At 39.1% G+C, this 17,554-nt stretch overlaps 1 protein-coding gene across 2 annotated transcripts in view; it reads left to right on the top strand.

Moving 5' to 3' along the window:
• Window positions 1-870: 870 nt before the first annotated feature.
• Window positions 871-17,554, top strand: part of LOC119780802 (receptor tyrosine-protein kinase erbB-4-like) — a 465,078-nt gene continuing 448,394 nt past the window's right edge. For both annotated transcript variants that reach the window (XM_038280976.1, XM_038280977.1), the window contains exon 1: window positions 871-1,300. In XM_038280976.1, the coding sequence (XP_038136904.1) occupies window positions 1,237-1,300 (64 nt within the window). In that variant the 5' untranslated portion in view covers window positions 871-1,236. The remainder of the gene's footprint in view (window positions 1,301-17,554) is intronic.

Raw genomic sequence — 17,554 nt, forward strand, 5'->3', positions numbered from 1 at the left:
AATTCTGAAAAAATAGAGAAAAAAAACATTAAAATAAAATGAATCGGACAAAATAAAGCATACCATAACTACCGTTATAATAAATAAAAATCAAATACATAAAGGTCATCAAACAGCAACAAATAATAGTGTTTGTAAAACTAAGAAGTTCTCTCTCCAAAACTATTTGCACAGCAAAAACTAAGAAATAAAAAGCATCTGAAATGCATCAATTTACTCAAATGACCACTATTTAATATGATATGAATACTGTTAAATAATCACACAAAATGAACAAAAACTTTAAAATCGACCAATTTTCGACTGTGTCCGCTAGAGGGCAGCATAGGATGTAATATAAACCTGTGTGTCTCATCGATTCCACAGTTCATTCCTAACCCTTGGACTGTGAATTCCTTTAGTTTAGTTAATGTGTCTGTTTTTATTTGTATTTAGAGATTTTCAAGTCATATATACGACAAATAATACATTTAGTTTTTTTTTTTTACTAAATCTTTTTGACATTACAGTTTTATTTTTTTTTTTACTACATTGTATATTAATTTATGTGTTTGTTAGGGATATATTAACCGGGTTGGTATTTTTTTTTTTTTTTTTTTTATATGGCTATGATGTATTTAGTAGATCTGATTATAGCAGCGAGGGAAACGTGGATCCCATCGGGGAACCAAAACAAAACTAGCTCCATGCAGGTTAAGTGACGGTCGCAGTAAGGTCTATTAACCAATCAGAAGGCGCGAAGACGCAGACGCGCTTCATTAGGATGAGCGTGTATGACGTGATTGGCTGAGAGATGTGTTGATCAGGCAAAAAAAATAAATAAATAAATAAAAGGCGTGAGCAGAGCGCCCCACCACGTCCAACCCATCCTAATGTGCGCCCCTCCGCCCCCCTCCTCCTCCCCTCCCCTCTCCAATCCAGGCACCGGCGCAATGGCAGTGCGGGGAGTAAATGGCTCAGAGTGTCCGCGGCGGAAAGCGACCTAAACAGCGGACTGGGAGCCAACAAACAAAAACAACAACAAAGCAGGAAGGCGTCCAAAAAAAACAAAAAAAAAAACTTTTGTCCCCCAACACTTTCAATATCCCTCTTTCTTCCTTTGGGCTGTTTGTTTCTTCAGTGATAGTGCGTGAAAACATTGAGGACATCTTAATTGGACATGTGAGTTTATACGGGAGTTATTAAGACAAGAAGGCTGTTTTTTTCTTCTTCTTCTTTCTTCTTTTTGGATCAAAGATGAAGTTCCAGGCGTGCGTCTTAGTCACTTTGTTGGTGATCCGCTGGAGTGAGGCGCAGTCAGGTGAGTCCCTGGATGCATGCATGGATTGATGTCTGGATGCGCGTCGGTCGCCTCCAAGCGCGGCTCCTTACAGCGCATCAAACTGAAGTTCTCAGCAGAATCATCGAGATCCTCTCACACCTGCAGTGAAGCGTTTTTACGCTGCGTAAAACTATCTCCCTCTGCTCCACTAAAAAAAAGGAAATATCCACTCATATTCTCTTGTGTTTCTTTACAGTATGGATTCATTTGTATCCATTTTGATCTATTTATGACATCGCAGTGATAGGAGATTTGTACAGTAAAGATTTAATCCCAGAGCCTCAGTGGGGATAATTCAGACAGAACAACAAGAAGTCACGCGGCTTTCATCATCAGAACCCCCTGTTGTTGGGGTCCCTGGGCTGAGATGCGCTTTAATGTTCCTGAACTGGCGCGTAAAAGTGAATTCATCCCGAAGTTACCGGTGTTTGTATTCCACGCTGTACATTCCTTGATGTTTGATCTCTCGCTGTTGTTTTTTAGTGGTGCATTCATCTTTTTTTAAAAGTGCTGTTTTTGTCGAAAAATTTAAACAGATGTCTTTGATTGTAAAATTCAGACCATGCTTACTTTCTATCATTGAATCATTCATAGGTGGCAATAAAACCAAGATCTAAGGCATGCCCTTTAAAATATTTCCTCCAGTACAGATCACTGAGCTGACATAAAAAGTTGATGAAACTTTATCAAAATAAATAACTGAACTATGCATACTTTCTATTGCAGGTAGTGATTGGGTTACCTTTGTCCTGATATATGCATCATTTCTATGCATGTTCGACTTTAAATTAACTGATATAACTGCATAGAAGTTGATTTTTCAACTCGCATTAGGAAGAAAAGCTGCATAAGTTACCATAATAACGGTGCATCCTTTCTTTCTCATGTCAATCTGAGTAAGAACAAAGAGCTTTAAAGAAGTAAGAGCATCCAAAAGTTGTTTTTTTCCCTTTTTGCCATGGTCCAGATAAAGTGAATTACCACAGGACAAGTGTATCACAGTTAAAGCTTCTCACAAGTTGAATGCTGTTTACTTTCTACATTAGCTTAACCAAAAAAGATTAAAAGGAAGTTACATAGATAAAAAAGTTTTGAACCATGCCTTTATTTGAAGTATCGTTTAGCTTTTAATTGTATGAAGTGGCGCCGTCTATAGAGAAAAAAGGACCATGCATAGTTTCTAGGCCTTTTTAGCATCCAGATAGGATCAGTTTGTGTTTTTAAAAAATGAGAATAAGTACACTTTTCTTTTGCCTTTTCACAACTGGAACTTTCCTAGGAAATTTCCTACATAGGTCCACATGTGACATAGCTTGGATCATTGTCTCATTTTGCATTGGTTTTTCACCAAAAGGAATCTAGTAAAATAAAAGATTTTGACTGCTAAAGTGGAGTAAACGCAACTTGAACGATGGATACTTTCTGTAGCGCAGTTATTTTTTTGCGCTAATTTATGCATTATATTGATAGGTAAAATTTGAAATAGTAGCTGTAAAAGTTACAAACAAAAACGCTGCATCCTTTCTAACTTGTGTCAATCTGGATGAGACATTTTTTTCATGAAGAAACAGCATAAATAGCCTAAAAGAAACACAGAACATGTAACCGTTTTTTTTGGCACATGGAATAAATTACAACGGTGAATAGTGAAACAGCAAAAGTACATCACAGTTAAGGCTTCTCAAAAGTTGAATGATGTTTACTTTCTACATCAGCCTAGCATGTAAAGCTAGGGTAATATAGATACCCAAAGTTTTGATGCATGCCTTAAATTTAATTAATGTTTAGTATTAAACTTCAGGAAGTGCACTTCAGATATATACTGAAAAAAACTGAGCAATTAACTCTTTCTAGCTCTGGTCCAGATAGGATCAGTTTGTTATTTAAAATAAGAATAAGCACATCTCTTTTTGGTAACTCACAACCCGAAAATTCTCACTTTTCTACTTGGATCCACATTTATTGAAAAAAATCTTAGTTTTGCTACAGACTTTGACTGCTGAACTGGGGAAGACACAATTTGATCCATGCATACTTTCTACCCCTGGTCCAAATTGATAATCAGTTCTCTAATGGGAAGATAAAACAGTAAAAGCATCATCTTAGTCTTACTTTAGACTGATTTTTACAAAAGTATTTGAATGTTCAGTAACAAATTGACTGGGTGATACTTTCTTGCTCTATTTTTCTAAGATCTAAGTGGATATGAGTTTTCTTCCGTACATTTTAAAACAACTGCTTTATGAGTGTCCTACCTCTTGTCACAATCTCATGAAGGCCTGACAATTGGAAAAACTGTAAAATTATAGAAAAATCTCCATCAACACTTTTTAGCAGACTTCCAAATAATGTCAGTTTATAATTGTTTGGTATAAAGCATCACAGTTTTCATATCTATCTCACTAAATGACTGTTGGAAATACTAAAGACCAGTAAAAATGGTCAAAAAGTCACGCGCTGAAACTTGCTTCCCTTCTTGACTGCATTATATGACATAACAGTACATTGTGGTTTTTTAATCTTTGAACTGGCTTAACCACTATCACTGACAGCAGAACTGGAGGAAAGTGCTAAAAGAAAGCTCTTAAGAATGCACACTTTTTTTTTTTAAATGACGCATACATTCAATTTCAGCTTTGGTTCCATCCAGACGCAAACATATACCCTCTCACACTCTGGGTGCTTACTCTGGTGTGGATCTTGTATTGTCACGAGCTGAATGCAGCCTATTAAAAAGGAGTGGATGGATGCATGGATAGATGGGAGCAGGGCAGGCATGAATGTTTGTGTGGGGGTTAGAGAAAAAAATGGCACCCTTTTCACTTTTATTTATTCCTCATGCGAACGCTCTCATCCAAGATATTTGTGATGCAAATTTAACCCAAGAATCTGAGCTATGCCTCGTGGGAAGTTCATTGAATGTCTACGTATGTGTGTGTGTGGGGCGGTGTTTGTTGGTGTTTGCTTCTCTCTTTCATTTACTCTCCATCTCATCATCATCATCGAATCCTACCCAGCATCATATTCTTTGTGTTTACCCACATGACAGTCCAACTGAAGCCCATGTTTGAGCTGTTTCTTTCTTCCTGTGATTGAAACTGTCTGTACTCTCCTGCAGCGAGACAAATGTCTGTAGAATTCCTGCCAGTCAGCTCCAACAGACTGTGTGTATATTAAACAGGGTGTGATGTGGCATTTTGGCACATGTTGCCAAATGTGCCATGCAAGGTGATTGATTTCTAGTTTCTCGTCGGATCCTGACCAGCTGCTGGGTAAGGATAATCTTAATTTAATCCTAAAATGAAGATAGAACACCAAAGGTCTCTTTTTTATCAAGTATTGGTCGAGTTTTCTCTGCCAAACTTTCTAAACTGAAATGTTCCAGGCTAAATCAGTTGTTCTAATAGGGTTTTGTACTCCTTTATCTATTCCCATCTTTATAACGAACTGAAGATAATGATTTGGTGAGATATTGATTCCAAAATTACTAGTTATTTTAGTTCTTTTCTTCTGGGTATGATCATCAAGAACGATCACAAACAAAACAATCTAAACAGATAGTCTGGCGTATTTGAGATTTTCAGAGGTGTGGTTACTCTCTTTAGGTAGAAATAAATAACCAGTCTTGGAATGCTGAGTAAGTATGATTAGCAAAGAAGTGGTTTGTGAGTCAGAGATTTCTGACTCTCATGGAGGAAATAAAGTTATACAAATGTGGAAACATTATTTTATTTCTGCAACACACTTGGTGTAAAAGACTGGCTCATTACCAGGCCTCTTTAGAGCATAAAGACATTCTGGGGAGGGAATTCACACTACATGAAGCCACCATTCAAGTTCATTCAGTTCATCAACTCAAAATAACTAACTCTAGGTATCCTAACTCTAAATGTTGTCACAGAAAACTTCATGTAAAATATTGTCTTCCTTGCTGTTGTTACGCTTATTCTCTGATTGGGGAAACCCAAAGTATTGCCACATCAACAGAGAAAAGCACTCTCTGGCGTGTCATGAACCATCATGGCCTCTTCCCTGTGTGAGATGCCTCCTTAAGGTGTTACAGGAACATCTTGACAGAAGCTTCAAGGGGGCATCTTCAAGATGCTCACTCCTCTCGATGTATTGGAGACGTAGCCAGATGACCAGGCTCCTTTCTCTACCTCTAAGGGAGTGCATAGCTATCTTTTGGAGAAGACTTCTTTTAGGCACCTGTACCTGAGATCTCCAAAAGGCAAAGCTTTAAAAGAAATTGTGTATGGGTAAATCCTCTTTGTGGTAAGCAGCCTCATCATCTGCTGTGCGGTTGTTTGTTTAGCTGCTTGCTCAGACAAACAGATCAGTCATTTTAATTGTCCCTGGTAGGGTAGGGATTATATGTGCGCATATGGTTGACATTTGAAGATGCGCTTTCCAGTGCAACGGACCTATGAAGAATAAAACTCATGGAATGCCGGTATTAAATGTGCCAGTTAATGGATTTGGTTGAGGCTTTGTAGAAAGGAAATGAAAATTTATTACAAGCTAATTAAGTGCTTTTTTGATACCATCAGTCTGGACGCTAAGGCCTTTATTTGACAGCATGAGAGATGAGATTGGGGGTGTGGTGTGTGTGGGAATTAAATTTTACTTTAAATTAGTCAACACTGCTATCGTAACTTGATATCTACCAGGCCTAACTCCTGCCAGGCAATGGCTGTGAACTGATGGAGATTTTTCCCGGTTTCTGTGCATTAGTCAATGTCCCCAGGTGAAACAGACAGGTTCAGTATAAAATTAGCAGTTTGCAGAAGAAAATTATAATTCTAGTTCAGCAAGGGTGGCATTCAGGTGTTATTTGCATCCTTGGTCGAACTTGGACAGTCTTGGCTGTCTACGAGGGCAGCCTTTACAAATGAATGCACAGCGCGTGGGGCTTGATGGAACACTTCTCCAAGGCCACAGACAGCAGTACACATCCTCTCATGGTACTTGCCATCTGAATCAGAGCTCAGATTATTATCTTGACAGTCCAACAAAGATGATGTTGTTCTCCCTCACGAGAAAAGTGATGTCTTCTTTGTCTCTTCTCCTTTTTTTTTTTTTTTCATTTCTCTTCCCAGGCATTCGATATGCCGACGTCACGAGCCTGTTTGCCTGACATTTTGTTAGTGGGCCTGGCTGTACAGAAGGGCTTCTGTTCTTTGAGTTTGCGCACTACCAAATATTTACATGTGTAATCACAACTGCACAGCGTGGGAAGGAAAACACACAAGACTTGGGTGCAAAATAGCGGCTATTTTGGCTTCTATTGGTCATCCTTTGAGCTCCTTAATGCCTCGCCGTCTCTGGCATTGCATTTGTGTGCTTGGCAGGAAAGACTTTTGAACGCGGCGTGCCTTTGCTTCCTAATGATGAGTGGGGTTTGGCTTTGGTTGAGCCTAGCTATGCGGCGCCAACTCCTGGTGGGAGTTAGATTGGCCTGTGGAAGACTGGAAGCCTGGCACAGATGTCCCTCTCTCTAAGGAGGACTAAGATCTCACTCTCATACAAAAGACACTGCCATATAATTTACAGATTACATCACTGCGTCCATACTTTTGCTTTAGGTATCTCCTCCAATGTCTCTAGGCTACAAATACACTTTGTGTTATAGTGTTCTTTATCGTTAATCATCTGTCACGTAAAGAAGAAATGCACCGATTAGTGCAAGGGTTCCAAAAACACATTTTTTTTAGCTGAATGCCTTGGTGCAAGGATAAAGAAATCACATTCCTGCATGAATCTACTCATTTGTATAAAAAAATGGAAATAGTTGCACAAATTGATCAATTAAATAGACATTTCCCATATCAATTTTTAAAATAAAGAGGTACCAACCAGACTTGATTACAGTTAAACTATCCCAAATATATATTTTTTGGGGATTGATTTTAACTCACACATAAGTCATTGCAATATCAACAGTTATATTCCATTTTTTGATATTTATATTGCTCTCAGCTGTCCCCAGGAAGAATTCAGAATACCAAACCTGTTGAAGTTGTCAATAATAGGCTATTGCTTTTTCAGCTACTTTAAAAAGCTTCAAACTCAACACTAATTCCCAGATGGGAAGCGAAATATCTTCAAACTTGGAAACTAAGTCCAGTAGACTGTTTTTTAAACTTTTTTGGAATAGGCTATTAGAAGGCTTTACTCTTAACAATATGTTTGATATTTTCCAAACATATGAAATACCATGGTAGACTTCATCTGACCAGACATTTTTCAGCTTCATTGAAAAATGGTACCTCTTGAACAAGGTTAAACTGACAGAATATTTAAGCCAAAGTGTGTCCGTCTATATGAATAGTACTTATAGTTATTAAGGAGCTAGGACAAGGACTCAGAATGCTTCCTAGTGCCATGCAGGTAGCACAGGGACCTCATGTAGTCCCTAGAGGCCACTAAGAGCTATATTGTTGTCCACAATCTTTTGTGTGACAGTACGTATACACACCTGACACACTGTCACACAATTACGTCCGTAAGGTTGAAAGCTGTCTGGATTCATCACAGCAGTCCAGAGCTCCTTTCTTTCCCTGGGTAGTTGTCTTACAGTTTACCCAACAAACGTTGAAGGAATTGAGACTATAAATTAGTATTCTTTGTTTAAAACAAGGATGATTGTAATTAATCCAAGGGTAGAAATAGATGTTGCTTTGTCACTGGCAAAATTTTCTTTAAGTCTCCTTCAGATGAGGCTGTATATGACTTGAAACTCCAAGGTACCTGAATTTAGCAGATCAGTTAAACAAACTTTAGCTTGGTCTTAGATAATCTGATAATAAGTTGCCATAGATGACTCACACTCTTTGCTCTCTGCAATTAAACACAACAATATGAAAAATGTTTAGTGCGGTTTCTAAGCATCATTACCTCTATATGCCTAAGAGACAGACCTTGGGAAGAAACATGCCTACACCTACACTACGTTTGGCCCTTAAAGTCCTAAAACCAAAACGAAAATGTTGGCATTTAGCAGTACAAGCCCAAAAGAGAGAATAAAAGTGAATAAACACACACACACAGACAGGGATCAAGGTATGGCACACGAAAACTAAGGAGAGGAAGCTTCTTTTTTCTCTGTCTCCCAGGCCTCTTGAAGGTTTGTTCGGCCCGCCACTTGTAATTCCACTCAGAGACAAACGTCTCCATCCTGCGCTTTAGGGGCTTCCTCCACACAATCCCACATACACACACAGTTCGAGGGCTGTGCTGTGGTGCAGGTTGCTTCCAATGCGTCAGGTTCCCTACTTTCATTAAAGAGCCGTTTTGTTCTCTATTTCATCATATGTCGTCCTTTTTTCACTTTCCTATTATCAGCTCTTTCTTTCTCACACACCCAGCCTCCTCCCTCCTGTCCTCAACCATTAGCATCTCCCACTGTTTGTTTTATTTGCTAGTTCTGTTTCATCCGACTTTAAATGCACTTCCCTCGTTAAAGCAGCTTTTTTTTTACTACCTCTGTCCTCTCTCTTGCGTTCTGTTCATCCCACTCACAAATACACAGTCTTTCTGTCTTTCATTAGCTGTGTGTGTTTGCAAGGCTGTCACAGCACACACGGAGAGAATCAAGAAACAGCTCAGTTTCGCCAAAACCCTGCATCTCTCTCTACGAATCACGACATCAGATGTGTTTCATGGACAATATGCATTTCACGGCTCCTTCATACTCTACTCAAAGTATGAAGGAGCCGTGTGGACGTTCTTGTAGTTGTTTTACAGTTTTGGATGAGCTACCCCGCTATTAGCTAGCATCAAGCTTGTTAAATCAGTGGCTCATTGTGAAGCAGGCAGGAAGAAGGCTGGGTTTTATTTTTTTTGTGAAAACAGCCGAGAAGTCTAAAAGTTCTTGAATTAAATGCTGGCAATGCTTGGTCATAGTGCTGGTGAAGATTCTCAGTCATCCAGATCATAGTCATTCCAAAAAAGTAAAAAAAAACAATCGACTTGGCTTTGTTTAGAAGTTTGAAGACGTTTCGCTTCCCATTCATTAGGCTTTTTCAATTCAAAATGTCAGGAATAGCGTTGAGATCGAGACTATATACAGTAGCCCAACAAAGCGTTGCTTTTATTCAGAAAACATGTAAATTGAAATGGACGAACTCACCCCTTCGGAATGGGGTTCTTTTGGTTTCTTGTGTTAGCCTGCAATGCCCCATATCTGTCTATGTCTCTAAAAGGGGGGTTGTTAGAGGGAATTGTTGGCCTTGCTGAACAGCAGAAATTATTTACATTTAGGTGGAAGAACTTAACCAAACTAAAATTATGACATTTCACTTGACAGTATAGTTACTGCCACCTTCTGGTTTTGAGGGGAACTGCTTTTTCTGGAGGCAGTGAATTATGTTCACATGGGAATGGCGAATCCCCTGTCTAGCTACACCCCTGCTGTAAAGTTAACCCTTTTGGTAAGATGATCTCAAGCTGTTATAATGAGCAAAGGGATGGGACAGCACTCATCTCACTATCTATCAAACAAATTTTAGTACTAAACACAACAAAGAGGATCACATAAAGGACCAGTGCTTGAAAAATTTAGTCTGTATCAACACTCGATTGAGTTGTGACTAATTTCGATGCTTGCTGTTTACTAATGCAGATTTTCAAATGCCTGGTACTTTGTGTGCGGAACATCTTACAAGTAAAAAAGCATTAATCAACATTACATTAAAAGACTCGTCAGTGTCAGTGGGTAGTTTTTCTCTCTGGCTGTCAACTAAATCTCTAATTCATCTAATTTTCAGAAATTTTCTCACTCCTAATAAAAGGTTTAGAAAACCGGTGAGATATATGAAAAGCTAATGAACTTGTTTCCCAACCATATGTCAAAATGTGTCTACATAAAAAGGTATGAAGCCTCTTTAAATTTCTCCCCGAGTAGTTCTTAAAGATTTTTGCTTGTAGTTTCAAGTAAGTTGCTTCACCATGGTAACTTATAAAAAGAAAACATCACCAGATGTAACTGGACACAACTAATATGCATTTTTATTAAAGACATAATTTAAAACATTCATACAGTAGATTTAGTAGTTTTTCATTACAGATTTTGTATGTTTAAACAAGCACTGCTTAATCTGCACCAAAATTAATGCATTATATCATTTTTACGTTTGTGGTCATGTACCTAAGTGTTGGACTGCGACTTTACTCCTTTAAAGTTGCAGTTCTCGGGCACAGGGCCAGTGGCGGAAGTGGAGCACTGCTCTGCCGCCTTTGATTGGCAGCACCTCTTTGGTGAAGCAGGATGAAGCACGATCGACTCTGTCTTTCCCAGAGTCTGGGTTCTTTCTTTTAGTTCCTGTGCCCTCTTTAACTTGCTTTTGCCTTTGCTGTCTGCTCAAGCTTTTGAGCTTTGCACAATAGAGGGCATACAAATCCCAATGGATTGTCCTTTTTTCCCCCAATAACCCTTGAGAAAAGCTTGTGTTTTAATGAAAGCTTATAATAAGAGAGTGATCAGACACATTGCAGTCTCTTTATTTTTATATAAAGTTTTGTTTCTTTTCACCGAGGTTAAAAACTGTGCTCTTTTGAACATTAATCACTAGTTTACTCTTATACTTGTGTGTGTTTTATTAGTTAGAGCCAACCTCGCTGGTGCCTTGTGTGCCAGCTAATCCCTGGTAAGATATTCATGGAAGCTAATCTGTTTAATTACACTACAAATTAAGGATATTTACTGTTCCAAGACTTTTATGCGACGCCCGCCTTAATCAGGACCTTAATCTCTCTGGCACAGTCGGAGTGTGTATTACTTTGGGTGCACGCGTGACTCTGTTGTGATTGATATTCTGCATGCTTGTTGTTTATCAGCCTGCTTCTGCCAGCGTCTGTCTGTATCGCTGCGCTTTAATTCTGTCCTGGTTGTTTGCCAACAATGAAACAGAAAAGAAAACAAGAGATTATTGTATTTTTTCAGGCTGTCGTCAAGGCTGAGAGAGGCATCACTTAGTAGGATTAAGATCTAATATCGGTGAAATGTGGACATCGACTCGAATCATGTCTCATCTTCAACTCATGTTTTGTGAAATCTGCTGGATTAACCATATTCTCAAAACATGCTATAAAAAAAACTGTCTTTTTTGTATTTGAATTTCTCTCAGCCTTTCTGTAAAAGATTTTTTAGATCTAACCATATTTGTATGGTTATCATCGATCCCTGTTTACTTTTTTAAATTGTTATATTTTTAGTTGTATGGAGTTAGCATCATTAACAGCTAATACTAGTGGCAGTTTTCTAATAATGTTTTAAAATTTGACATTTAAACAATTTGACACTGGAGAGATACAGTATAGGTCAACTTGGTAAGCAGACTTTGTTTAAACAACGCAACAAAACAGGACGATCTTCCACTGCATGAAAAGTGGGATTTTCGTCAATATGCGGCACTGTAGATTGTCGTGGAACTTCAGGTTAGCGGCAGTTTACGACAATTTGCAGGCTTCGCCGAAAACTCCCGTAAATTGTCAGAAATTGACGTGGAATTTCTTAGGCAGTGTTCCCCCCATGCCTCCCCCCCATGGAATTCTAGGGGAGGCTTTAACATGTAAATGAACATGCTGTGAGCTATACAAATGCAAATCAGGGTTGCAGGGGGGGGGGGTTACCCCTTTCTGATACAAAGAGATCAGGCTTAGTATAGCCTCTTAAATTTTAGCTTGAATTGATTTATTTAATTAAAGTATAGAGACCAAAACAGATCTTTAGCTGACAGAGCAATACATTTAGAGCAGTAATTATTTTTAAAAAAATTTGCATTTAAGATAAAAAATAAAATGTTGTCTGTCAATATGCACAATATTCACAATTACTTAAGTGGAAAAGTTTCAAGAAATGAGTCTGAGATGATTCACTTTATAACATGGCGCATTATCCTGCTGGAAGTAGCCATCAGAAGATTGGTACACTGTGGTCATAAGGACATAGGTCAGCATGCTAAATTGGTATTAAGTGGCCCAAAGTGTGGCAATAAATATCCCCCAAATAGATGGTAGAAATAGATCAGGCTCAGTATAGCCTAATTATAGACTCTTACATTTTAGCTTGAATTTATTTATTTAATTAAAGTACGCTAGATTACTGTGTATGCAAATGTTATGTAAAAAAAAAATACACAAAATAATTTATTTCAAAAATTAGTTTTAATCAGAATCAGTTGGTAAAATGAAAAAACAACATTAGAATCAGAATGAGGGGTCTGTAGAGATCACAGTCTCCTAGAGCTCAACTACTGTGCATAGTGGCATGACTACTGTGACTTTTTCTTTGGTCTTACTTAAATGCACAGAGGATGTATTAACCACACATCTTCTTGCAATGCGCTCAACTGGCAGAAATGATGCTGGGTATGACGTGTCTGTTCCCTGCAAGCCCCAAACTTCTATTGGCTTTCCATAAAAATGTCTGTCCGGATGGGGATGAAGCCAGGAAACTTGTGCAATAACATGTTTAAATGCAGTACCCTTTGACACAACATTAACAACAATAAACTGCTTTATAATGGCTGGTCGTAGTTCTGCTAGAGGGTCAAGGATGGGATCCTCAAAACTGTTAGTGTTTCCACACCACTTAGCACATACATATGCTGACCTTTCTGCTCTAGATCCATCGATTGAGTAAGTTACATTCATATATGTTACCCGTTTGCATGTCATGGCAAAACAGTCAACATCAGTGACACAAGGGTACATCTGATGATACATTGTCAACATTGCACGTCTGTCAGACACATCCAAGATTGTCTGGTGGAATGGAGACAGAGGCACCACTGCACAGTTTTCAAAGAACAGTCGTTCTGCTGTCACCAAAACACTGTGCTTCACATAAAGCATATCAGCTGTGTCATTGCATGACAAAGTCCCAACCATTTGTCTTCCTAAAATACTGGCAAAGTCTGCACCATATTCACATGTCCATGGCATATGAAGCTGTTGGCTCTGCTGAAATTGCCTCATAATCTGTACTTCAATTGTCCTATTGTTGTGATTAAACTTTCCCAGTATTCCATTAAAACGCTCAAATGAGAAACACCAAAAAGAATAAACTGGTCCATAATCCAACATGCATTCTTTCAAATGGAGATGTAGATGCATGTTGGGGGTGCAGCGCAATGGGCCAAACAGTTCGACAAATTTGGAGAGAAAAGTCTGCAGGTATCCATCTGCTACTTCCAGTCTATTGATTGATATGACTCTGGAGCAGAGTATGATACAAGCCTGCACAAAGTCAAACCACATGTCATAGTGCTTGTTGTCGATAAGCCCTTTCAGACAAAACAGTGAGTAAATGGTTGTCCAGTTTTTCCACTGATCTGCTGTAAATCCTGTGAAGCCAGATGAAATCCGTAAGGGAATTCTTCCAACCTCATAAGGTACTTTGATGCTTTCCACTCTAGCTTGAAGTTCATCAAGGCCTTTAGTTGTTAAAATTCCTAGTTCTGTCCACAGTCTGAATACATGTCTTGCCGTACCAAGGAGAAGGTTGTGCATTGGATCAATGACGACAAATCTGATGGCATCATAGTAACTCAAGCGGAAAAGTTCTGACCATCTAGCTCCATACTTCCGCTCGATTATTTTCTGCTCTGCTCTCGTCTTTGCCCGTTTGGATAATCCAGCATAGTGTGTGTGATCCTTCGACGTGCGTGGCTCCCATGAAGACCGTTCAAATCCTGAGTAGTCCATTTTTTCACCAAATCCTTTCTTGTTGAAAGTCTTCAAACACTTGTGGCATCCTGCAAATGTAAGCAAAATGAAATATGTTACATACACCTCAATATTTCAGAATTTGATGAAACAGACCAACTGCTATCCATTCAAACATAAACAATGTAAACATTTACATATTGATTTTACTGATTCAATGATTAATGTTGATGTCATATTTAATATTGATATTTAAATTACCTCTGTATGCTCCATGTCCAACAAAGCCTCCACATTTTCGAGTTGCGGGGATATCTGATGAAAGACAAAGCAGGGCTGCTCTGTAAACCTGATGTCCTAACAACGAGCTGTCTTCCAGAATCATGCCATGCCAAAGTTGTTGAAGCTCATCAACTAAGGGGTCTAAGAAAGCATTGATATGTAGTGATGGCTCTTTTGGTCCAGGTATGAGTCCAACGAGAATCATATTTTCTTCCTTAAAACGGTCTTCACGAGGTAGATTCAAAATTACCAAGTAGATGGCTCCAACTGAATATGGTGCATCTTTGAAAGGTTGGAACCAGTCAACATTCAGCATCAAGGCCAAATTATTTGGCTTTGCTAAAAAAGGCTCTCCATTCACATACTGGTAATCCTGCCATACTTGTCCATCATACACGTCTGCTAACACACCCTCAGGTATTTTCCGCTTTCTCCATTCTTCACATTTCTCTTCAAATCTAGGTCTTTTAACAAGTTCTTCCAGAGACTGTATAACACTCTTGTAACAGTAAGAACGGATTGGATTTAAATACTCTTTACCGCAAGAAGATTTTGCCTTTCTTAGCAAGGCAGAGCCACATTTCTTCCTTAAGGTAGACTTCAGCTGTGGGTGATTGTAGAATGGTATGTGACCACAAGTCTTACAAACCTTTGTGCCATCGCGTTTGAGCTCGTAGGTTTCAGTAAGCATGTATACTGTCATACATTTTGGACAAACCACATACTGTAAGAAGTTGTCACGGAGGACACCAGTCCATTTCCTCAAGGAGAATAAAGTCTTTGGAATATTGCTTGCAAAGGCAGTGAGGGGACTGGCACACTTAACATGTCCAAGTATCCATATGAAACGTTTGATGCACAGAAGAAGTGATGTGATGGCATTGTCAGAAATCTTGAAGGTAGCTTGCCATGACAAAAGCATCATGGCCAGAATTTTCATCAACAAGTCTTCTGGTTTTTCACTTGTGGACTGATCACTTCCATGCCCCTCCCCATCTTGTATGTGAGGATAGGCTTCACTCAGCTCCTCATCAAGGCTTTCCACAACTTCGTCCTCTTCATACTCATCCTATGCAAACGAAAAGTAGGCACATTAGAAATTGCATGCAATGACCATACTCATACTACTCTGTTATTTGTTTTGAATAACAGTTATGATTAATTAAAATCTCTTCCAAGATTTACAACCAAAAGTTGTAAATCTTTGAACTTAATCTTAAAGTTAAAAAGAAGTGTAATCATTGGAATTATTAAGATGCAGCCATGGAGGGTTTTGAAATTTATACAGAAATATTTAAAGCAAATTATCTGACAGATCATTGTTAACCTAATTATGAGGAACACTGAGGGAGTAAAAAAAAAAAAGTCACTGCATTTGTATACTCTTTAAAGAAGTAAACCTACTTCCAAACATGATAAACATAAGAACCCAGGCTGTAAGCTGTCACATCTACTGTTTCCATACTCATACTACTCTGTTATTTGTTTTGAATAAGAGTTATGATTAATTAAAATCTCTTCCAAGATTTACAATCAAAAGTTGTAAATCTTTGAACTTAATCTTAAAGTAAAAAAAAAGTGTAATCATTAGAATTATTAAGATGCAGCCATGGAGGGTTTTGAAATTTATACAGAAATATTTAAAGCAAATTATCTGACAGATCATTCTTAACCTAATTATGAGGAACACAGAAGGAGTAAAAAACAAAAAAAGTCACTGCATTTGTATTCTCTTTAAAGAAGTAAACCTACTTCCAAACCTGCAAAGGTAATTTCATGCCTTACCACATAACAGGAGATGTCGTCATCATCTTGCACTGACTCTGAATCACTGGAGTCCAGGAAAAGATGAATGCTTTGGTCATCTGCGGTTTCGTCTGGAAAACAACCCATGCAACATGCATTATAATGCGATTTTCATATTTAATTATTACAATACCCATAACCGCGAGAAGCAACCACATTTTAATAGACAGTAACAATTGTGGTGCTCACCGTTGTCGGAACCGTCAGTCCCTGGGTGCATTTCTTCCATCACTTCTTTTTCTGGGTCCTCGGACTGCATTTCACCTTCGTCAATCTCTCCAACTCCAGGTTGAACATAACTCCTGCCGGTTGGGTCATGACTGGATAGCAACAGGCTCGGTGCGTTATCTGACCTAGTCCTTTTGTGTTTTTTCTCCCAAACTCCATTTTTGAAATAGAGCTTTCTGTGGTCGTAATACTGTGTATGAGAGAGTGTAGTGTCGCAATGTTCACAGAAGCGCCGAGGTCTTTTCCTCGTTGTTAGAGCTTCCATCTTTCAACTGACTAGCTTTGTTTACATTATAGACGGGAGCTCTTCTTCTTCTCTTCTTCTTCTTCTTCCTCTGTTTTGTAATGGCGGTTGGCAAACAATTTATAGGTGCATTACCGCCACCTTCCAGAATGGAGCGACGCGAGCTCTTCTCGCGAGTCCTTCCGTATAACAATGATGTCGTATGTGATTGGAGGAGCCTGATGAGCCTTCGGCCCCATCGTCCAATCACGTCTGAGCTTTTGAGCACTACGACTACTCGCGAGACCAGCATATTAGCAGACATGTTTGTGATACTATACTCAGAACAACTTCATCTCCAGTCACCGTGTTTGTATTTTTTGGTTACGTGAACAATGGCTGCACGATGTCTCGCGTTCAACTCGCCTCCAACTGCTTGTAGTCCACAGCTTTCGGCCAGCCCGCAGACTGACGAGAAGAAACTGCTGATTGCTATCAGCGGACTGTCTCATCAGCTCACCCAGCATGCTGCCGACATGAATGGGCGCCTCACTCAGCTGGAGAATTCTATGCACTCCAGGTTGCAGTCCATAGAGGACAAGATGGCGGCTCTGCAGTCCAGCAACTTTGCGGGCTATACGAACTCGAGGAAGAGAAGACGGGTGCACAACGCCACGCTAGCGGTAAATATATGTTCGATTACTGGTAGCTATGCTAAAAGCAGCCTAGCTTAGCTAGGCAAGCTAAAGACAACCTAGCCTAGCTAGGTAAGCTAAAAGCAGCCTAGCTACGGCTAACAGTACCCTTGCAAGAACATGCTTTATTAAAGTGTATTTTTTGTGACTTACAGGAAGCAGTACGCCGTCTCCACAACTCGGAGACTAATTGCAGGCGCTATGAACCGGAGCAAGGGTAAGATTTAAAGAATATGCTTTCATTCTGCGGTAAAAGGCAATGGATACGGATAAATACCGACCATAGCTGTCCTTTTTTTTTTCACAGACTACTGGCGCCTCACAATGAGG

This window comes from Cyprinodon tularosa, unplaced genomic scaffold, assembly GCF_016077235.1.
Source record: "Cyprinodon tularosa strain WSP-4 unplaced genomic scaffold, ASM1607723v1 ctg166, whole genome shotgun sequence".
Lineage (NCBI taxonomy): Eukaryota > Metazoa > Chordata > Actinopteri > Cyprinodontiformes > Cyprinodontidae > Cyprinodon > Cyprinodon tularosa.